At 39.5% G+C, this 24423-nt stretch overlaps 1 protein-coding gene across 5 annotated transcripts in view; it reads right to left on the reverse strand.

Annotated features, from left to right (window-relative positions):
- MYO1B (myosin IB) overlaps nucleotides 1-24423 on the reverse strand; it is a 165463-nt gene that overhangs the window by 43865 nt on the left and 97175 nt on the right. For all 5 annotated transcript variants that reach the window (XM_045859193.1, XM_045859359.1, XM_045859445.1 and 2 more), the window contains 7 exons: nucleotides 22798-22861; nucleotides 11982-12080; nucleotides 10687-10790; nucleotides 9237-9384; nucleotides 8850-8968; nucleotides 2767-2853; nucleotides 2098-2163 (listed from right to left, as the gene is read on the reverse strand). In XM_045859193.1, the coding sequence (XP_045715149.1) occupies nucleotides 2098-2163; nucleotides 2767-2853; nucleotides 8850-8968; nucleotides 9237-9384; nucleotides 10687-10790; nucleotides 11982-12080; nucleotides 22798-22861 (687 nt within the window). The remainder of the gene's footprint in view (nucleotides 1-2097; nucleotides 2164-2766; nucleotides 2854-8849; nucleotides 8969-9236; nucleotides 9385-10686; nucleotides 10791-11981; nucleotides 12081-22797; nucleotides 22862-24423) is intronic.

Below are 24423 nucleotides of genomic sequence, written 5' to 3' on the forward strand. Positions count from 1 at the left end.
GCACAAACACTTCTGTCTTATTCACCACTGGAAGCTGGCTCCCAGTCGGCACTAAATAAACGCTTGAGAAATGACTCCCTCACGTACCCATGGGCAGAGCTGCTCATGGGGTATAACTCAGTTCCCTGAGTGCTGTAAGGGTCTCTTTTCCCACAGCTTACCGGAGCTCAGCCACAATGGAAGATGAAGCCAAGCCAATGTCCCATCACAATCCTGTTTTACTATAAAAAAATTTCATGTATTATGACATGACATCAAGCACCTGACCATTCGCTTAAGGATCAACAAGTCTGATCTTTTTTATTTCTGGCAAAATGAAAACAAAACAAAATTGGTTTCTGTGTTAGAAAGATCATTGAATATATCTTTCTTCTAAGTTTCTAGTGAGAGCTCTGCTTTTGCCCTATTCATGGAACCATTGAAATTTAAATCAGCAGAGCACCAGGTGAGAAATCTTTTCCCTGCCAATTGCAAATAATGACTTTGACATACTGCCCACTTGGTGACAGTAACCTGAGATCTTTCTAGAAAGAAATGTGTTTCAGCACAGTGATTTCTGAGTATATTCAAGTAATTCTGCAGGCTCACAAACCTCCCATTCTTCTCTCTCACCAAAGGACCAGAAGTGTTCCTTTGCAGACTTTGCTGAAGGGTGCCAATAGGAACAGACGCTGTGCTAAAGAGCAGTGTTCTGGATGCAGCATGGGTGACAGCAGCCAGTGCACAGCTCGAGTGTGCCACCCTCGGCCACTAGCACACAGATGGACTTGGGGAAGGCACCTGGGCTGGCCAGGCGCTTGCAGTGATGACAATGGTGCAGAATCAGTGGGGGCCAGAGAGTTATTACATCTGGATTTTCCCCCTTTATTTCCAGAAATTGAGGAGCCTGTGAGTTTGGGGAGAAAAGTGATGGAAAAGACCTGTGGGAGACCTTCGATTATTTTATTAGGAGGCCTGGGGTTTAAGTCTTGGGTCTGCCACTTGGTAGTCATGTCACCTTGGGGGAGTTACTTGACCTTCAGAAAAGCTCACTTCCTCATCTCTAAAATGGGAATCAACAGCAATTCTGCTGTGAAAATTACATCAGACAATCATACACCAAACATTCACCACAGTGCTTGTATAGAGCCAGCCCTAAATAATTATTTACTACCAGCTGTTAAGTAGAGAGAATGCACTACCACAAAAAATGAATGTTATAAGAAAAAGGCATTTGCTAGAAAGACCTGATTTAGGTTCAGGAAATAGTTTAATTGTTTTTTCTGTGATTCTGTGAACCTGATAATTTGGAACATGTAAAATCTTTGGGTGGTCACTCTGGGCAGGCCTGGTTATTTACAGGAATTCACAAATCATTGTTTGTGGGGGAGACTTAAAAACAGAGAAGCTGATCTTCTTGGCATTTTCCTGGGCCAGCCTAAAGTACCACTCCTAAAAGGGAGAATAAGTGTTCAAAACGTCCTAAAATATCTTTTCAAAGTCAAATTTAACAAAAGTGTAAACAGGAAATTCAAATATAATATGTTTAAATATTTATTTTGTAGTAAGCATGGAGTCTTCTTAAAAAATTCGTAACGAACTTCAGCAGATATTGTTTCAACCTTTGTGGCAGAATTCCCATTGTAAGATCACAGCTGATGAGACCCAATAAAGCATCTAAGGCAGGCCCTCTCTGTGTGACACCCAAAAAGATGAAGTGACCGGCTCGCCGGGTCGTGGCCAGTACTCAGCTGTCCCCGGTCCTGGCTTTTTTCACAGCACCATCTCGCCTCACTTTCCAAACAATCTACAAATAAATGAATGACTACAGGCACAACGCCCATATGCCTTACTGAAAGTCTCCTAGTAAGAATTTTGATTTTGCAATTTCAAAAGTCAAGTACTAATACAAGAAGTTCTGTTTAAACAGCAGTGTCTCCAAAACGCTGGCTCTTAGCACGCAAAACCCATTCAAACACACATACATTTTGGTACATGCACACAGAGGTAATTCGTAGATTCAAAGTTATTTTAATTACATCAAATAGTGTCTATGGAATATTTAATTTCTAACTGTTCTACATTAATGAAGATAACACAAAAATAGAAAAAGCTTACCTCAAAAATTTCAAAGCCATAAATGTCCAAAACACCCATGACCTTCTTTCTCACTTTTGTCTGGGCCTGCAAAGTTTCAAATGGATGGGTTAAAAATTTAGGCATGAAAACTAACACTGAAAGCATGCCAAAGAACATAAACATATATTACAAGTTAATTGTGTTTTATAACTAGAATAGCTATAATTTAGGTTTTTAAAAAATGTCTGAGGTAAGATATTGGTATGGAATGTTTCAGAAATTTTAATAATAGATGACTTATTTAAAAAAGACATCAGCAATGCTTATTGATAAAAAAGGATCACGGAATCTTGTAACACGTAGAGTCTTTCAGAATCACCTGGCCCAATACCCTCATTTTCCTGAAGAACCATAGTAGCTGAGAGTTCAAGTGACCTTCCAGGCAGCGTGTACAACTAGTCAGCAGATGAGCTGCCACCAGGACTCAGGACGCTGAGTCTCAGAATAATTGCAAAGATTTCTTACTACATTGCAAAACAAAATAGAACCCCCAACAAATTTCAATCCTATACAAGGCAAATTCTTTTCCAGGAACAATCTTTATAAGTGGTAACCAATAATCTGATTATAAAATTAAAACATCTTCTAGCTTAATGTTTATACTCCAAATACCATTTATTAAAACTGATTTATTGGGGGTCCAGTTACCTTAATGCTTTCATTGATTCGATTTACCAACCATGAAAACAACCTGCTGTAGAGGTTTTTAGCCAGAGCATCACGGGCATAATAAGCCTATTAAAAAAGAAAGAAAGAAAGAACAACTCAATATGCACAACACCACAATGCTTAACAGGATTTTAAGCTCTTTTATTTCAAATTTCTTCAGAGCCAGGTTTTGTTATACTCTGGATGAGCAGTCAAGCCATTAAGAGAATTAGGCAAATTGTTTATACCCAGTTACACTTTCTTGCATCTCAGGAAACTAATTCTAAATATTGCCAAAAAAAAAAAAAAAAGAAGCTTTCTCCACAGAAAATATGCATCTGAGTGATATGGTCAGAGAAAAGTCAGAGACAATTTAGAAGTCCAATGAAAGGGGAATAGTAAAATAATTAAATAAACACCACTGAAAGAAAAGTTCCAGTCATAGAACAATCGTGATGAATATTAGGTAATGAAACATGCTTGTTATGTTCTGTGACACTGAAAAAATATATAGCTAATACAATGACAACTACTTTTTTAAACCACCACACAAAGGAAATTTGAAGGAAAAACATTAAAAAGGCTTCACTCAATCTTTTGAATATTTTTGTAAGTCTTTCATAATGAGCAGGATAATAATATGTTGTGGGACAATACATTGTATAATAAAAGTAAGACCCTTTTATTTGCCTGCTTGCTTATTTATTTATTTGAAAGCTGCTCAGAGCTGCTTGACAAAGAAGAGGTAGCAGTCTTATTATGTCTTTATGACCTTGACTGAGAATCCAAAGACTGGCGAACGGCAGGTTTGGCCAGGAGAACCTAACAGCCCTTCCACGTGAGGTCCCCACGGCATGACGCCAGTGCTCCTGGGGGGCCCATAGGACAGCCGCGGTTCCGCCACTGTGCCTGGACACTGGCCCAGTGTGAGCATTTCGTGGTATTTCGTAGGAAGTTGGGTATTACCGTTAAAGGAAACCATTACATTTTTATTTTGTGAAGAACACAATTTATAAGGTTACATGGAAATTCTTTTCCCACACTGCTTCCTAATTGAAATGTAACAACTTTAATAATACATTCACATCCCTGGCAACATATTGCAGCTGAGAAAAGATTCCCTTCATCTCACATTTCCTTGCTAGTCCCAAACCTTCCTCCCTAAATCTCAGGGAGCTACTCCACTCTCAGTTTAAAAAAGAAAATCTACCTAGAATCTGGCAAAAATAAATAAATAAATAAATAAATAAATAAACCCAATGGCACAAAATTGTGTGTGTGGACAGGGGGCAGGGGGAATTCCACAGCAGAAAATGCATATGAAATGTTAAAACAGAGAAAAAAGCCTATGCTTAGATGCACACCCTTTCTCCAAGCCCCCTTCTAGTTTTTAATTTTTTTTCCTTTTTATTATTGGTATTCATTTATATTTTTTGGTCTCAAACGTTTGGTTTATTTTCTTCCCCATCACCATTCATTCCCCCTATACCTTTCTTCCGCCTCCACCCACCCCTGCATCACCCCAGCACTCACCAAGCTGTTGTCATGTCCAAGAATCCTTTTTCCTTTTTGCTCAGTCCCTCCCACCAACCTTCTTCCTCCCACCCACTAGCTGTCATCCTGCTCTCTATCTATGAGTCTGTCTCTATTTTGCTTGCTAGTTCAGTTTGTTCATTATATACCACATATGAGTGAAATCATATGGTATTTGTCTTTGTCTGACTGACTTATTTCACTTAGCATAACGTTCTCCAGGTCCATCCATACTGCTGCAAAGGGTAAAATTTTCTTAAAGAAGTAATTTTAAGTACCTAGAATAGTGCCTGACACATATAAGTCTATAGATGTATTTATATTACACTTTTTAAATGTAATCTTTATTGTATTCTTTCCATTACCATTTAGTACCTTTATACCCCCTCCCCCCAGCAATCCCCACACTGTTGTCCATGTTCATGAGTCCTTTTTCCTTTTTGCTCCATCCCTCCACCCCCTCCTCTCCTCACCCACCAGCTATCATCCTGCTCTCCATCTATGTCTGCCCCTATTTTCCTTGTTTAGTTCGTTCGATTTTTGAAGTATCCTCTTCCTCCATAACTACCTAGTGAGCCTATATAATTCTTTAAATCTTTCTCTTTTTTCCTTTTAAATTTTGTTATCTTAAAACATCAAATAATATTATGTGTTTGTAAACGGGTCCTTTTTCACTATAATATCGTCCAGGTTTTTTTAGGTGGCATGCTACCTGCTTCCAACAAACTGCCACTTTGATATGCAACTGAATAGCAACAACTTATTCTGTGACCTGTTTTAATTAATCCTCTCTGCTTCCTTCAAGCAAATACTTATTTCAGAAGTCTCAAACTCAAATGCCTGCAGGGACTGCATGACAGAAATAAACAGGAAGTAGTGGGATCTGCAGGGGCTGGAGGAGGCATTCCAGGTTAGAGGTGCTCAACTTCAAAATTCAAAAAGCAAACAATAAATAAATTAATTAATAAAAATAAAAGAAAAAACTACCCTCTAGTCAAATAAAATGCACCTGTTGAGCTGTACCTGGCCCCAGTGGCTGCCAATTTGCTACCCAGGACTTCCTGAGTCTGATTCATGCTATGTAATCTTCGTGTTAATGTCCTCCAAAGTAAGTGTGGGACTGTTAGTCTCATTTAAGAATCACTAGTAAGGTGGGTAGAAACAAGGGAACACACCGAGTGTGTTGAATCTGCATCTCAGATTCTCACCATGTATGAACAGACTGCATTTCTGCACCTGTGTGAAGCTCACTGAGGAACTCACAGGTGGAACCTGCTGCAGAAGTGACTCACATCACTTCTGCAAGGTGGAGACACAGAGATGCATGGACACAGGGCCATCCTCCAGGAGCTTCCAGGGAAGTGGAGGAGAGTAAAGTAACACAAACAAAATGACCAAAGGGCAGTGCCACAATGCAAGAGAAAAAGGCATGGAGAAAAGGGAGAACCATGGGGCCATTGTGATCAAGGAGAACTCCCTGGATGAGGTGGACCATTTGGAGATACACAGGATTGAGCAGTGACATGTGGGGTATGGGACAAGCAGGAGCAAGGGCACCAGGTAAAAATAAGTATGGCATTTAGAGAACTAGCAGGGAATCCACTGAGATAAGCTGTGTAGGGTCAGCTTACTGAGGGCCTTAGAAGTCGAGGAGAGAGCATGTGACAGCAGCTGAACGATAACTTTGTCTTCGGTTTCCATTATTTCAGTATTAATCTTCCTATCTGGGCAGAGATCTAAATGCCTTGGGGAAAATGAGGCATGAGGCAATAAAGATGATAACAGAGCCCAAGCATTGAAGCTATGAGGAAAAGTTAATAAAACAAATCACTTCTCACTGGAATCAAAACCTTCTAGGCAATAAGATCGGTAAAAACAAATACTCTGAACCCTACCTAGGTTAGGAAAAAAAAAACAAAACTTGAATAAGGAGCTGAATAATCAAGGATCTCAAGCCAAATTCTTTTATGCCAAAGGTTAAAGGAATGTGGAAAAGTTTTACACAGTGACGCAAGGTGACTCAAGCTTATAAAGAGGTACCTGGGCCTTGTTTCTATAAAGAATGATTCAAAACCAAGAGTAAAACACACAACAAAAACAGATCAAAATACATCCATATATATTTCATATATGAATAATCCTAAAGGGCTTTTTAAAATAACAAGCTTTTAAAAAAATCACATTTCTATATAACAACGCCCACTCTGGCTACTGAAAATGTCTAAACTCAGCATGATCCTCAATACAACAGCTCTTGAAATGTGGTCCCAGGGCCAGCAGTGTGGCATCACCTCTAACCTGTTAGAAATGCAAATTCTTCTGTCCTACCCAGACCTACTGAATCCAGCACTCTGTCCTACCCCACATTTACCGAATCAAACACTCTGGGGACATGGTCCAACCCCACACTTACCAAATCAAACACTCTGGGGACATGGTCTAACCCCACACTTACCGAATCAAGCACTCTGGGGACACGGTCCGCCAACAGTGTTAACCAACCCTCCTGATGCACGCTCACGTTTGAGAACTACTGCTACAGATTCTCCACTCTCTCACTCCAAACTTAACCTTTCCAGCCATCTTGCTTTGAATTCTTTTCTAGCACCTAACACTATAACCAAGCTTGATCAATTTCCTGATATGTACCCGAAACCTGGCTTTTCTCATTGTTTTCCTTTTGGAACGTCCTTTTGTTCCTTGTCTATACATCTCTCTCAATCCTTCACGACTGGCTCACACACCATCTCCACAAAGTCTCCCTAGAAGTCTTCCTAAATCCCTTATCTCCTCACCTATGGTCTATACAGGAACTTGTGCTGAGTAGGCTCTCAACACATTTTTCTTAAGTAAGTCACTCACCAACTGACTCTGAATTAGTAAGGTTGAGTTGGACAGACATGATGGCAGAATCAATAATTTAGGAAAGACACAACAGTTATAGTAAAAAAGTAGAAAAAGGTTGTTACAAATCAAACACACACTTGCAATTTATATAGTATTTTCCATTGCCAAACAGCTCACCTAAAATAATAAACATTGAAAGAACATGAAAGACATGTAGGCATTCTTGTTTAGTAGAAAAGACTAGTTCAGAGCAGCAGAGAGAAAGACTAAATCCACTCTACTGTCTTACGGATGCTTAAGGCTCCGTACGAGGAGGAGGAGAATACAGTCCACAAAGCAGGCCTGAGTGGGAAAAGCATCAATCAGTCATTTAATTCTAACCTAGATCAGCGCTGACTGGTGGGAAACGTCTAAGCCACAGAACAGTTCACACTGAGAGGGGCTCCGGAAGCTGCCTAGGTATATGTATATGCATCCATTCATCCATCCACTTAATTGTAACCACAGGAGAGAAGCAGTAAGAAACTTAGATTTGCATCTTCGAAAGACTTCATTGGCCTCACTATGGCACAATAAGGTAAGCAGGAAAGCCAATTTGGTCGCTTGACGATGAGCTGGCTTCTCCCACTGTCTTCTCTAAATCGATAATGGCAATTCGTTTTCTAGCTGCTTGGGCCAAAAGGGTTGGGAGTCATCCTTTACTCTTGTTGTCATCTCATACCACATAGCAAGTCACCAGCCACTTTTACTGGCTCTGCCTTCAGAATATATCCAGATGTAACCACTTCTCACTATACTGCTAACACCTGGCTCAAGCCACCTTCATCTCTGGGTTGGCACACAACACCTCACAGCACCTCAGTACTATGAATTTAATGTTTGTGTGTCCCCGCCCCCAAATCCACACATTAAAGCCCTAATCCCCAGTGTGATGGTAACTTGAGGTAGGGCCCTCAGGAAGCAATTAGTCTTAGATGTGGTCATAAGAGTGAAGCTCCCGTGACAGCACTGGTGCCCTCAAGGGGATGAGACACCACAGTGCGCACCAGCTCAAGCTCATTCATTCATTCTCTCTCTGCCACATTAGAAAGATACAGCAAGAAGGTGGCCATCTCTAAACCAGGAAGACGGCCCTTACCAGGAACCCAACCATGCTGGCACCCTGATCTCAAAACATCTAGCCTCCAGAACTGTGAAAAATAAATGTTTTCTGTTTCAGCCATCCGATCTGTGATGTACTGTTGCAGCAGCCCGAGTTGACTCAGACACCCTGCTCTTACATTCTTACAGAATGACCCTTGAGACTACTAGGCAGATCATGCCACTCACGCTCAAAACTCCCCAGTCCCTTCCTACCTCTACCTCATTCCACCCCAACGTCCCCGCCCCAGCACTGCAGCTCTCCCTTACTCTGCTCTGCTCGTTCCCTTTGTGTGCTGCACGCACAACCTGCTGGTTCACTATACAAACTTATGTTCTGGGTATATTGCCTATCACCCGGCTCTTCCTGCCAAAATTTTAAGCTCCATGAGGGCAGGGATCTCTATTTACTCAGTTTCCTTTCGTGCACCCAGTATCTAGAATGATGCCTGGGATATAGTTTGTCAGTTAAGATAACAGCCTGCAAGATAAAATTTGTTTCCACTTATATAAAACTATCAAAAACTTTTAAAACTCACTTCTGGATGCTCTGTTTCACCCACCTGAGCCACGTTCAGTGTAGTCGAAACTTTCTCCTGCTTGGCCTCAACTGTCCGGAAACTGAATGCTCGCTCTAGAACAGACTGATCAATGCCGGTCAACTCACAGATTTCCTTTAACTCTGGTGGGGAGAATGGACACAAAAAGTCACTGCGTTTGTGCTGCTAACGATCATTTTCAAGGCTTAGGGTGTTCTTTCTAAAACACATTTAACCCAAACAGTATAAAATGTATAAAATCAAGACTTAAAACTTAGCTATAACTGTTTCTGCTCACTGTTTCTAGAAAGCTTTTTTTAACCAACTGAAAGCAAGCTTTACTTTCTAGATTAAAGTTGGGCAGCAACTCAAAAAAGTGTGCTAAACAAAGCTGATTCTCCACTGACTTACCATTTTTATCTTTGATTTTGCTTTCATCTAAACCATTCACTCGAGATTCCGGCTTGAACTCGATGTTCCCCAGTTTCAACACCGCAGCTACCACCTCCAAGACTGACTCGGCCTCGTGATCCATGAAACCCACAATCTGCATGGCATTCTGGGGGGAGAAATATCTGATTTCTTTGTTGTTCTTTATTATTGTTGAAACAACAAATCGGCAAAGTGTCCCAGAATAAACTGATCCAACACCCATGTGGGGCTTTATCTTGTTCAAGCTGTGGTTCTGGGAGCCCTTGGGTCCTTCATGGGCTGTGGCAAAGGTGGGGAGGGGTGTAAAGAGGAAGAACTGAGAGCTGAGCCTTGGGTTCCCACTCCCAGTTTGTGTGTGTACATATAAAAAGATACCTGTATTTGTACTGGGGTTCTACTGCTAGGAATAAAACCAAATGAAAAGCTTTCATAACCCTCTACGAAAAAGCCTCCTCATGTAGTTTACATATGAGAAAAACTGTGGTTTGCAAAGGTGAAGTTTGCAAACCTGATCCAAGGAACTATGGGGTAACAAGGAACATCATTCACTCACAAATTTTTGAGTGCCAATGATTTGCCAGGCAAAGTACTTACAGAGCTGGTCTAGAAGCCAAGTCTCAGAACTGTGTCCAGGAAGCAACAGACCTCCCATATGAGGCTATTCATGCTATTTTTAAAAAATGACATACTCCAAGAAATGCTTTCTTTTTGAGAAAAGCTCAATTTATTTGTCTATTTATGACTAGGCAACCCAGAATTTCAAACATATGCAAAAGTAGAGACAGCAGGAAAAGAATCTCAAGTCATTTTTCACTCACCCTCGAAGATGAACTGATGCCAACCTTGTTTCATCTACAATCTGACCTCCTCCCCCTCCCCCTCCTCCCCACCACCTCAGCTGTCTCATAGGGAAGTATCAGTTACCATATCATGCCCTAACAGGAGTAATTCTCAAAGTGCCACATAAACATAAAACACACAACAGAAAATAAATAATTTTTCTAAATGTGAATTGTTCTGGTGTATTCACAATTTTTCAAAAACTGTATAAAAACATAACTTTCTGCCTCAAAAACAGTTTTGACTTAACATGATGGTAGCACATGTTAAGTCAAATTTTCACACTGGAAAATCAACTATTCAGAACTTCAGTACAACTTTAAAAGTCAAGCTCCAAAATAATATAAGAAAATTACCTTTTATAAACAGTTAAATTGCATGCTTCATTAAAGCATGGCCTTCACAAAACGGTATGATTTTGGAGCTAGTAAAAAGATCAAACTAATAAAAATACAATAACTTCTTCTATAATTCTAAAACTTTAGGGAGCATGAGTTACATATTAAAGAAAACTCATATTTGCTACCAATTCTGATTGAACAATAAAGTGCTACCCATTTTAAAACGTAGTAAGAAGGTTACATCTTACCCTAACAGTTCTGAAATTTGCTGCATCATCCACTCCATTAACTCTGGCAGAGTCCAGACTCAAGTAGTTATATCTGCTGAAATCCCGCTCGAGCTTAAGCTTATCTGTTAAATCACACACACAAATTGGTAAGTTACTTCAATAACTCTAATCGTCTTTAATATCTCATTTCTTTATCCCTTCAGATAAAACGACTTTCACACTGTGTATTAAATCAACAGAATGAAAACTGATGTTCAAATACCAATAATAGCATTTTAAAAAAATCATTTCTATCACTGCAGTTCATATTTCAACCCCTGCTTTTTTACATTTATCCTTAATGGGTGGGACCCTTTCCATATTCTTACGGAATATCTTCAATGTACTATTTGATTATAACACGATGTCTGCCTAGTGATTCTGCCAACACTGCACATTTGGGTTCTTGCCAGTTTATCGCAACAAATATAGGGCAGTGACAAATGTCTTCATACAAAACATTTTGGGGGTTCTTTTCAATTACTCCATGGGGAAATGGTCCCCAGAGGGGCGTGTCTCAGCAGTTGGGCTCTGACCATTTTACAGCTTACTCTGGGTTCCTAATTAGTCCCAAGGGAGACATCCTTCCTCAGAAGTGACACCCACAAGCTCTAGGTAGTAGTCCGTGCCTGACAACTTGGCCACTTTTATCCTTTTTAATAATTTCCCCTAATGGATGGATAGTGAATACTTCAGAGTTGTTTCAAAGTCCCTTGTTGATTATCAGTGAGGGGCATTTTTCCCCCGGTGTTGTCAACTTGCCAAAGCTCTTCTTGTCTGGACTTTTCGTTTAAAGCTTTTCACTACTTGGCTGTTGCTATTGGATTCTATATTTATGCACTTATATTAATTCTCTAAAATATCCAAAGGTGGTATTTTTAACTCCAGTACCAATTGCAAATGTCTTCTCACTATTTTTAAATCTTCAATGAACAATTTTTTAAAATAACTGAACGCATTTACTGCTCCCTGTTAATTTCCTCTCCCCAAGTGGAATAATTATATTCTTCCTTTTTTTTTTTACTTTATACTTAGCCCCTCACCCAATACATAGCTCTTTCAGTAAACTGTATGAGACAGAGGGTGCAGTGTCTGGGGAAGTATGGGGACATGAATCAAACAAATGCTGGGTTATAATCAAACCAATTATACTGTGTTCTTCATTTCAGCCAGAGTCAGGGGAAATTTTAAGAAGAAAGGGGAAAAGCATATGGGACACTTTTAAAAAGAATGCTGTGACAGTTAAAAATTAATGCACAGAGACAGGGACTTACTGAGAAGCTCTTCAGAGGCACCCGAGAGCAGCTGATAGAACACATGGAAGTTTCTTTCACCCCTTGGCTGCTTAACAACTCGAGATTTCTCTAAAAGATCTAAAGAGGAAAAGAATCAAATCATAGTGCAGTATTAGTTTTGCTCTTAAATCCACTGGGCCTCTCTTTTCCCCCTTTTACTTTTTTTTTCTGGTTTATATTAATGAAGTAGTAATAGAAGCCACATTTTCAGCTCTACCTTCAAGAAGAAGCTCGACTCTAACTAAAATCACCAAATTACACAAACCAAGGTCTTTTTAAATGACAGTGAGCAAAATAAGTTCAACACTACATTCAACAACCTGATTAAATACAATATAGTTTCATACTGATAGTCTCTTAACTTTATATAATTTCTGATGACATTAAATTCTTCAAAATGTAGCATTACAAACCAAATCAAGCAATGAAAGGTAGCTTTACAAATCCACTTGGTAATTATGATAATAAGTTAATATTTTTGAGAACTTACTGTGTGCTTTATAGACTTAGCTCACTGAATCCTCCTCACCCTCTCAGAAGGTATTATTTAACAGGCGAAAAATGTGGGGTACAGGAGTTTAAATGAAATCAGAAACCAGGCCATGTGCCCTAAATGCAGCCCCATCTTCTCTCCCCATGCCCTGATACCTGGGCTAAGTGAAGCAGATTGTCTTGGTATCTTGAAGTCTTAGAGAATTAGAGTGGTTCTCATTTCATGGGACTCAGTGTTATTTGACAGTATACGCTCATTGATCATTTTTCATCCCATAAATTTGAAAGCTTTCAAACTTTCACCCAGAAAGGGAGAGAGGGGAAAGTAAGGAGAGTTAAGGGGAGGGAAAGGTAGGAACAGAAAAAAGAGAGAAGAATAAGAGAAAGAAAACAAAGAAAGAAAGCCCAGCAGACCAGAAAGGCGCCGTGGTGGCAGTCGGCACCTAGGAGATGGCAGCGTGCAATAGCAGAGCATATTTCTGCCCGGAGTCCTGCTTTTCACTGACCAGTGACATAAAAGCCAGTCTGGATTCTCCGGCAAAGGCCGAATTTAGCTATAAAATTCTGAATTAGTGATCCCATTACTCAGGACTGATTTTAGAGAACAAACACATTGGATTTCCAGTCAGACTCAAATTTGAACATTATCCAAAAAATACATCAGGGAGAAGAGATGTGCAGTTTCTCCGGAAATGGTCACTGAACTTCTCAGTTTGCATTTCTGGAATCCACACCAGCATCTGATGGGAGCCTAGGCAGAGTTCAAGTGCAGATGTGATGAACTCGAAGTTCTAGGGACTCCAAACACATGCAGTCATTTGTAAGAATGGAGACAGGTTGCAAGGAAACATAAAATTAAATGGACTGAAAGAGAAATAAAGTATGTAGATACAAGAATTATTAGGAACAGGATGCTGTGGAGTTTTTTAATTTTCATCTCCAGTTCTCATTTGCCCTGGATGACTGCCAATGCCCCCAAATACTGATCACTTCCTATTTAGCAAAAAGAAAGAAAACAGAAATTGAAAGCACATGTGAGACAAAATTTGGAAAAGCAAGATTATGTAATATTCATCTGCTGAAAGGACTGGCTATTTCAATTAATTAGCAGGTAAATCCTGACATGCAGACCGACAACGGAATAAGCAGGTAAGGATAAAAGTGCAGTTTGATTTTACTTATCACGTGGCCCAGAGCACACGGGGTCCTAAGAGCACAAACAGAGTTTTACAAGAGAGAACCCACCCACAGGCGTGGGCAGATTCTTCATTGAGAAGCCAATCCTTATAGAAAAGTCCTCAAGCCTAGAAGAAAGTAACTCGATTGCATGAAAAATAGAAACAAATGCTACAGTTTACTTCACCCATTCATGCACAAATTCCTTCAATCAACTCACTTACTGCTCACCCACTATGTGCCAGGAACTCTTTGGAAACGAGCCCAGGACTGCCGCAAACATGAAGACCTTCTTTCTCTTGGCCTACAAGACTCCCCATGCTACTGCTCCTGCCTCCCAAACCAATCGCAGCAGTTCTCTCCAACGTAGGATGCCAAGGCCTCAGGAGAGAGCTCGAGGGGCAAGGGGAGGGCAGAGTGACCAGGTAGCCTTCACCTGTCAGAGTCCACAAACCCCAGGTTCTTCCCAGGATGCTAAGAACCCTACCAGGCCTCAGAAGGATTAGCCCACCTAACAGTGACACCTTAATAATAATAACAAACAATCGCTTGACGCCACGTATCCAATCACATTCCAACAAGTCAACTGTGGCACTTCAAGACACAAACTAGTACCTTCGAAGCACATGATGGGGCCACACTGGCCATCCACCACCCTGGCCAACCTGATGTTTGGCACTTTTTGAACAAATGCTCATAGTATAGTATAGTAATGGCAATGGCTTTAAGATTCAGCAGATAAGAGCCACCAAGTTAAAGAATGATATGCCCTTGTGCAGAGTGTGGAAAGGAATATTGGCCGATGTACTTCTTGAACCACTCACACTGATATGATCAGTGATTATTATCATATTCAAATATGAAACACATTGCAATGTGTGCTTAAAAGGAAGGGTGCAAAGAGGAAGCAGGAAGGGAACTTTCACTGACCTTTCTCTGTGCATTTGGTGCTTTTCATTTGTTATCACACTCGACCCCGAACACCTCCTCTGAAGTTGGTTTTATAACCCCTATCTTACAGATGAGAAAATGAGGCTCACGTCCCACTGTTACTAAGCGATAGAGCCAGAATTTGACACTTTAGGTGGCTAAGGTATTATGCTTATTATGCTCCTTATAATTCTCCAACAAAAGGAATAAAAACTCCATAAATATGTGAAAATATGTGAAAATGTGTACTCTACATAAACAATGTAATTTCATCTAAGCAATTCAATCATACAATCAAAGCAGTTGAAGGTTTTAGCATCTAAAATGCTTATTCTACTCCAGACCCTCTATCTTCATGATTTTTCTCAAAACTTACAAGCTTCTAGGTAGAAAAGCAATCAGGAAAATGTCTGCCCAAAACTAATTCACTGATGCTTAAAACCATTCCCTACTCTATTTTTCTTTTTTTAATGTACAGGTACCAACATAATCTAAGAACATAAAGCCATGTCAAATAATTACTCAAAGTACAAAGCATAAATTCAATTCACTATAAAGGAATTAAGCCAAAAACAAAGAAATTAAGTCCAACCAAAACACTGGCACAGCCTTCTCTTTTGTTTAAATACTTCTGCCACCACAGATGGGGCCTGTGCTCAGTCTCATACAGAGCAAGACACACCAAACATCTAGCAGAGGAAGGAGTATGAAGGTCTTCATGTGCAGTTGTCCCTCCGTTTCTGTGGGGTATTGGTTTCAGGACCCCACAGATACCCAAATCCTGAGGCTCACATCCCTAATATACCAGTGGGATACAAAGCATGCAGTCAGTCTCATATATCAGCGAATGCCCAACTTTGAAATGAAAATACTGTTTTCGATCCTTGGTTGGTTAGTTTCATGGATGCAGAATCGGCAGATAAGTGGGTTGTATTCCAATGCAGCCATATTTTCCTCTTAAGATATATGTTTAAATTAAATTTGAAATAAATTTAAGTTTTAAGGGAAGAGGTAAAGCTATTAAGCCATTCTAAAGAGGGAAAATGAGTGGGTGGAGACAGAAAATGTCTGGGATTAGAACTCCCCCACCTACCCCACCAAGCTGCTGCCATCTGACTATGTATTCGCAGAGCCAGGCCATCTTAGGGGTTTTCTTAGTTTTGACTAAGTACCAACTAGTCCACAACATATTCAAGATATGAAAAAAGTCAAATGTGCATGTCTGCACCTGCTGAAATGGGAGTCTTTTAATAAGCAAAGGAATACAAGGACAAGTAGGGGTTTGGAAGGAAAAAAAAAAAGAAAACACATTAGTGTGGAATATAACAGTAAAGAATTAGATAGTATGGTCAGAGTTTCTTTATTATAGTAAAATCTTCCTTTTTGAAAAAAAGAAATGGTCCAAGTTCTTGATTAAGACTTTAGAAAGATCTCACTTGTATGTGGAATCTAACGATTCCAATTTATGCTAGAAATCCACCTAGCATAAAATGGAACAGAGGCATGGATACATCGAACAGGCTGACAGGTCTCAGAAGGGAGGGTGGTGGGGGGCACTGGATGAAAAAAAGGGGAGGGATCAGCCAAAGAATCACATGCAGAACCCACGGACACAGACACTAGTGTGGTGATGGCCAGAGGGAAGTGGCGGGGGGCAGGGGCTGAGTAGAGGTAAGCAAAGGGAGGTAAAATGGGGGACATCTATAATAGTGTCAACAATTTTTTTAAAACCTTACCCTTAATCTTTCTATAGTTTAAATTACTTGATATAGACTTAAAAATCTACAGTTATTCTTATTCCTAATTATGACCATGAGAAAAAGAAGAATTTCAAATAGGCAAATGCTCCATAGAAAAGTGATTTAATCATCTTATTGTGGTACAATAATAGAATTGACGTATCTTGACATTGCTGATATTTATTATAAATAAAAAGAAATCCACCTAGCAAAAAAAAAGGCTTAAGGAAGAATCGGCTTGGTCTTTGTTTTGCCAGTAAGACCAGAGTGACAATGAGCGCTGTGACAGGAACTGACCGACCCCCAGAGCTCCCTGGGCTCCTCTGCAATTACTCCAAGACAGACACGATGGAATATAGTGTTTGAGTGGCATTTAGGCTCCTCCAGTCCTCTTACGCCCCTTCATCAAGGCAAAATGATACATTAGCAATGATCGTGAGCCTACCACCTAGGTAACTACAGTTTATCTCCCTTTGTCTCTGCCGTCTTAGATAACCACCCCTAAAGAAAAAGTGTCAAATAACCAGTGTGTTTACTGGGCATAACTGGTGGTAGTTTCAGCAGAGAACTCTCTCCAGGAATTTATGCTTGCTCACATTTTGGGATAGATATTCTAAAATGAACTCTTATACTTTTCTGGAAATAGGCAACATAGCCCTCAAGATTGACAATTAAGAAGTTGCGCTATTGACAGATTATCAAGTAAAAGAGATGGGGGCAAGTGTCTTCCTGCAAATCGTTCACTGTGCACGTGTATCGCAGTGAAAGGGCGCAGATGTGCATGCTCACCACAGGGCTCCCTCGCAGCCCAGCTCTCAGGCAGAGCCCCATCTACCCGCAGGTCACTGCCGCTGAGCGACGTAAACCAGCCGCAATCCATGACATTACCATCTTCCCCTCCCTCCACCTCCACTCCAGTACTTATTGTGGTGATCGTTTAGCAACACACACAAATACTGAAGCATCATTATGCTGTATACCTGAAACTAATACAGTGTTGCATGTCAATTATACCTCAATAAAGGTGTTTTGTTTGTTTGTTTGTTTACATTGGGACAACGATAATAGAATAAAAAGTAAAAATTAAAAAAATACTTTTTAAAAAGTTTATTTTTAAAAAAAAATAAAATATTTTAATTCAGATCAAATTACTCAATAAAGCAGAAGCCTTATTTCTCAATAAATTTTTCTGTGTCATAGTTGTACTAATTGTATATACTATGTCATTCTGTGATCATTAATTGATTCAAAAAATATATATTAAGTGCCAGACACTATTTTTGTTGCTGTCATTCAACAATGAACCAAACAAAAAAGTCTCTGTTCTTATAAAGCATATATTTGGCTAGGGGCTACAGACAATAAAAAAAAAATAAGAATATAACAATAATAAAAAAGCAAATATTTATTGAATGCTTACTATGTACCAGGCACTGTTACAAGTGCTTTAGATGTTAACAAATAATTTATACCCCAACACAACCTTATGAGATCTATTATTATTATCCCATTTCAAAGATGACAAATGCAGGCACAGAGAATTAAGTAACTTGCGGTCTTTTTGGTTAGATGTTGGAAACCACATGAAAAACCAGTAACAGCTGTATAAATACGCTCACAGATATGCCCGCAATAATGATTCAGAAAAAGGTGGGTCTGCCAATATTTAACCAAGTCCATCTTCATCTCCAGCATTTACTGAGCATCTGCTGCGTGCCAGGTATTCCATTAGGCTCTTGGTGTACCACCGCCAACAAGACAGCCGTATGCCCTGTCCTTACAGCTTGTGTAGGTACGAGCACACCTGAAATCATGAGTCTTTTCACAGCATATGCAGTGCTCCGTGCTATTCTACTTTTAGCAGATAAAAGCCCTTGAGACTTGTACCACATTTTCTGCTGTCTAAATTGCCCTCAAGTGGCACAGCTATAAAAAAGTGCCTGTGACTATTAATAAAAACAGCGGGTTTCCACGAGTTCCTAGTGTATAACACTAGATCCAAAATACCCACACACAAATGTATGAATTTTATGAGACCAACAAGCAATAACAGAGTAGGGAAAACATTATCTCACATCAACCAAACATCTGGATGTGCTTTCCATATTTTATCTTCTCAAATAAAGCAAATGTTTGCCATTTTCTATTTTTTAAACATCTCTCTCGTGATGATACTACCCTCGGAGATATTATTAGCTTCCAAGTGAGCTCAAGGCAAGTTTTACCGCACCCCTGTTTTAGAAAAAGACCAACTTATTGGGCTTTCTTTTCTACTTTCTGGTTACACAACTGGTTTGAGTGATCTTGTGACTTTTTCAGGGTAATAATTATAGCCAACAATCTGTACTTTACTAGGTAGCTGCTGGAAAAGGAGGGAAAATATACTTCTACAAAATGGCAAATCTTGACTTCTTTTCAAGGTTAGAAGGAGCTACGTTTGAAGAGAGCAAGAGTGGACTTCCCCACTGCTTTACACCCCCTCCCTTAAGCCAGCAGACAGAACTGCCAGTGACCACCTCTGAGTCAGTCCTCTGTGCGGAGTGAAATTTCCTGCTCTCTCCACTAGCGTGTTGCCTTCTCACCAAAGCAAAGGCCACTCTAAAATACCAGGATGTTCCCACTACCACAAATTTCAGTATAATTTCACTGGGGGAACAAATAGTAACAAACATCAAATGAAATCCACTCAAGATAATACAGTAACCTTAACTGGAAAAGAACCGAGTGTTTAATATTTATTCTCCATGGATACTGTAAGAATCAGAGGGCAGGAAGGCATTTCTGTTTGGAACTGAAACTTTAGAATGGAAAACCCACATTATTTTCTAATACTTATAATAAAGTAATCCTTAAATATTTTCCTAGACTCTTCAAAAGTAATATCGAATCAATCATTTCAGAATGTTTAGACAGAAGTTCTTTAGTGAAAGCAGCAAACTTACCCTCATTTCAAAAAATGGCATGTTACTAAATTAATAACTAGAGTCAATTTGTGCTGTACAAAGTAAATGCTAAAAATTTATGAACATCTTTCAGAATAAAATGTAATCATGCCTTCCACTGGTGGCTGTAAAACTGGGGCCGCCCTCTCCCTGCACAGCTCTCCACAGCCCCGCACCCAGACTGTGAAGCGAGCGCGCCTATGAGCCCAGCAGGGTGAGAATCATTTGACTTTGGCACCACGTGTGGTCTGCAAAAGTACTTTTGCTTCCCTACTTGGCACAGAAAACCATTTAACCTAAGTAGCACTATCCTGGCCAATGTCATTTCACATTACAACTTACTATTCAAGATGTTTCATTCGTAACTGTCCATTTTTGCAAATATGGATAATCCCATTTCATGGCACATGCATATTATGTAGTCAGGCAAACCAAAATGGAAAATTAAACTATTTAAAAACTACAAAATGGAAGAAGTGGGAAGAACCATGAAATTCATTTCATTCAATCCCATTGATTCAAACATGAAGAAACTTGAGCCCTATGAATAGTAATTTAATTTTTTTTAATCAGCTGCATAGTTTGCCAAAATTACTTAAAAACTAACTTTCAAGTGACATTCCTCTGGTGCTAGAGCTCATCAGGAAGATTTCAGGGGTCACTTCAGGGTCTAGGGGGTTCCCACAACCCATCTCTGGTTCAACCAGATCAGATCTTGTTTCACCTGTTTCACGTGTGGGGTTTGGCGTAAAAGTTCATTTGAAGAAGGAATGCATGCCAGAGCTCTAATAAATCTAATGAGCATTGCTTTGGATACCTGAGTCAATAGGTCATATTTTCCCCAGTGTATGTTCATTCTAGCAATTCCAATAGCACCATAGGATGGTGAGGAGACAGGGACCGTGGGAGGTTCAACAGTGTGGCCCTAAAAAAAACAGAGTTCAGGAGGACAACAGGCCATGGCTCCAACAGGAGGTACCCAAACTCCGAGTCACCATCTTAAATTTTTCAAACTTACCAACTACAAAGTCAACATGAGCCGCAGCTACTCCTCACTGATGGCACGGCCAGCCATGTCTACAACAGATACTGACCATTACGGCCACTTTACACAACTCTGGACCTGGGGCTGTTAAGCAAACCTTACCTGACATTGTTTGTTTTTTCACCTTTGGCAGAATGTTTCACTTCTACAGTCACAGATCATAACTAAAGGAGGCTAATGAATTTGTATTTCTACCTAATGGGTCTGTCACATTTCAATGACTCACATAAATGGGAAGCCAAAAATGTCTCATGATAAAACCTGAAGTACAGGCCCACTCATTATGTTAGGTAAATGCTACCCAAACAATTTATTAAATGAAAATCAGCTATTTAAATTACGTTTTAAATCATAAAATAATTTTGTTGGAGAAAATAACAACTGGAGGATCTTTTCTATTACTGGATTGGCTTAAAGGCCTATAGTATACAAAATACAGTTGGATTAATACTTATTTTTAGCAGACTCCTAAAAGTTTTTCAAAGGTAAAGATTACGTATTCTTTAAAAAAGATTTAGAAATTATATGACAACCTGAAACATATAGGTATTTCAAGAAAAAATATATATATTTTTAAAGATTTTATTTATTTATTTCTAGAAAGGGAAGGGAGGGAGAAAGAGAGAGATAGAGAAACATCAATGTGCGGTTGCTGGGGGCCTGCAACCCAGGCATGTGCCCTGACTGGGAATCGAACCTACGATGCTTTGGTTCGCAGTCTGCGCTCAATCCACTGAGCTACACCAGCCAGGGCAAGAAAATATATTCTTATACCCATCCCTTAAAGACCCAAGTATCTAAAATATTATATTACATTTTTGCATGTAGCTGTCTAGATCTCCCAACACCATTTGTTGAAGAGGTTATTTTTACTCCATTTTATGCTTCTGTGCCCTTTGTCAAATATTAATTGTCCAGAGAGACTTGGGTTTATTTCTGGGCTCTCTGTTCTGTTCCATTGATCTATGTGCCTGTTCTCATGCCAGTACCAGGCTGTTTTGATTACTGTGGACTTAAAATATAGTTTCACATCAGGTAGTGTGATCCCTTCTACTTTGTTTTTCTTTCTCAAAATTGTTGTGGCTATTCAGGGTCATTTGTGGTTCCATATAAACTTGTGAAATGTCTGTTCTATATCTGTGAAATAGGTCATTGGTATTTTAATAGGGAGTGTGTTGGAGTGTGTTGAATCTATAAATTGCTTTGGGTAGTACGGACATGTTAGTGATGTTAATTCTTCCAAATCATGAACATGGTATATGTTGCCATTTGTTTGTGTCTCCCTTAATTTCTTTCTTCAGGGTTGTATAGTTTTCTGAGTACAATTCTTTTACCTCCTTGGGTAAGTTTATTTCTAGATACTTTATCTTTCTTGTTACTATATCAAAAGGGTTATTTTTCCTGATATGTTTCTGATATTTCATTGTTGGTGTACAAAAATGCCTCCGATTTCTGAATGTTGACTTCGTATCCCGCTGTTTAGCTAAATTCTTATGAGATCAAGTAGTTTTTTGGTGGAGTCTGGAGGGTTTTCTATGTGCACTATCATGCCAGTCACTGTGGAAAACAGTATGGAATTTCATCAGAAAACTGAAAATGGAACTGCCTTTTGACCCAGCAATTCCACTGCTGGGGTTATACCTTAAGAATCCTGAAAACACCAGTTCAAAAGAACCTATGCACCCCAATGTCCACAGCAGCATAATTTACAATTACCAAGTGCTAGAAACAACCTAAGTGCCCATCAGTAAATGAGTGGATCATAAAACTATGGTACATTTACACAGTGGAATTCTACACAGAAGAAAGAAAGAAGGAGCTCTTATCCTTCACGACAGTGTAGATGGAACTGGAGAGTATTATGCTAAGTGAAATAGGCCAGGCAGTGAGGGACAAATACCATATGGTCTCACCTACAAGTGGAACCTAATCAACAAACAAATAGGCAAGCAAAATGTAAGCAGAGACATTGAAATTAAGAACAAACTGACAGTAACCAGAGGGGAGTGGGGAGATGAAAGGAGGATAATGGGGGAAAAAAGGTGAAGGATCATCAAGGAACATGTATAAAGGACACATGGACAAAGGCAAGGTGGGGAGAATCAAGGGTGGGATCTGGGGATAGGTGGGGGGGAGTGGTGGAAGGAAAATGGAGACAACTGCACTTGAACAACAATAACATGGGAAGAAAGGAAGGAAGGAAGGAAGGAAGGAAGGAAGGAAGGAAGGAATGAATGAATCATGGGCAAAAAAAAAGTTCCTAAACACAAATACAAAATGTTTACACTACATTCACTTATAATTAAAAACTGACAGCAGTGCCTACATAGTTGTATGGAGTTTTAGACATTAAAATTCATTTCATTTAAAAAAATAAATTAATTAAGTTTTGTACCAAATAAAATAAAATATTATAAATTCATGTTTTCCTATTCTGAACTTCTTTAAAAAGATTCAAATAAGATACTCACAGTTACTAATCACTCCTCCCAGTGGATCGCCTTTAAAATCAAATTCAATATCCATGTATTTGCCCTGCCAAAGAAAGACTTAGTAAGTTTTCAGGATCCCCTCAAAATATCCAGTCAGCATATCTTGTTAGAGAATAGCATAAGTATAAGCTCTTTACACATTTGTTTAAATGTAATTAAGAAAGACACCGTTTACATAACCATGACGCACAACAATGTGCCTCCCTGAATAATTCATATTAAATACCCCATTAGCTCAAAACGAACATATCCCGTTGCTAATTCAAGAACAGCTCTTCTCATCCATCATGTAAGTTTTCCATTTCAGATAAGTTTCAAATTCTGAAGGGTGTGTGTATTCAATTCAACAATAAAACTGAGGCATATAAGTATTCTTATAGTTGGGAAGATAAATTATTTTATTTTTATAGGCAAAATATGTTTAAGCCATGGCTAGAAACTCCAAACATACTGGACAGCAGAACACTCAAAGTATTGTTTTTATATCTACTCAAATCAAATACATGATTATGTGGTGCGACCAGCTTGGAATCAAAGACTGCTCAGTATTACTCTCTCAGGCTTTGATCCAGATTACACAGCAATACATAACCAGGTTCATATTACACTTTATAGATGGTATATTAAACACAGAGAAGCACACATGGAGTTTCATACTATAATTTTAAAAGAATTGGTTTATACTTGCCTAGTTAAAGAGTAACAAGTATAACAGAATAGTCCTGACAGCTGTTTTGTGTTGGAAAAGGGCATGTTGATCTAAGAAGCAGTCTTTGGTTTTGTTTCATGTTCTACCTTAGTAATAGTCAGAGAGATGGTTTGTAGATAATTCTCCCAAAGAATTACTTCAACCCTTTTTTGTTTTCGAAATAATGGTAAGGGAAAAGAAATGGGATCACATGGCACTCAGTCAACAATGCAATTTGTGAATTTTATTAGCTCATGCATGCTCTCCTGCCTTTTCCTTCTTCATCATCATCGATCATCTGCCCTTTTAAAGTCCTCACTAAGTATTCATTAGGTAAAGGTTTATAAACCCTCCTAGAGGCACAGCAGCTCCTGCCCTCAAACTCCTACAGTCTGGGGAGACAGGGGGACTGAGACACACAAACAGGACATTATTGTTTATGGGGACACATCCTACAGGTCATGGTGCTATGCACAAAGGAAAGGGACAAAGGGAGAGCAGCAAGTCAGGCAGGCAAGGAGGGGCCGAGCAGGAAGGAGCAGGTGTAAGAACTAGCATCTTGAGGATGGTGAGGGAAGCTGAGGCACATCATGACATCGCAATGTTCTCCTGACGGCCAAGTCAAGTCATTAAAGGTCCCTAGACAAGCATTCAGTGATCAGACTTGCCTCTTTACATGATCACTCTGGCTAGAGTGCAATGGACTAGTAGCAATCAAGACCAGATGTAGCTGATAGGAGATGGCAGGAATCAGGCGAGAAATATTGGTGGCGTTAAGCAGGAGTAGCAAATGGGAAAAGTAAACGGAGTAGAGGTATACAATGAGTCACAATGACAGGTCTGGTTGGATGTATGTCAAGGTAAGAGGAGGAGAACAAGAATTAAAAAGTCCAGGAATGTGTCCAGGCAGCTTAGTG

This window comes from Phyllostomus hastatus, unplaced genomic scaffold, assembly GCF_019186645.2.
Source record: "Phyllostomus hastatus isolate PE091 unplaced genomic scaffold, TTU_PhHast_1.1 phas_contig_1, whole genome shotgun sequence".
Classification (NCBI taxonomy): Eukaryota; Metazoa; Chordata; class Mammalia; order Chiroptera; family Phyllostomidae; genus Phyllostomus; species Phyllostomus hastatus.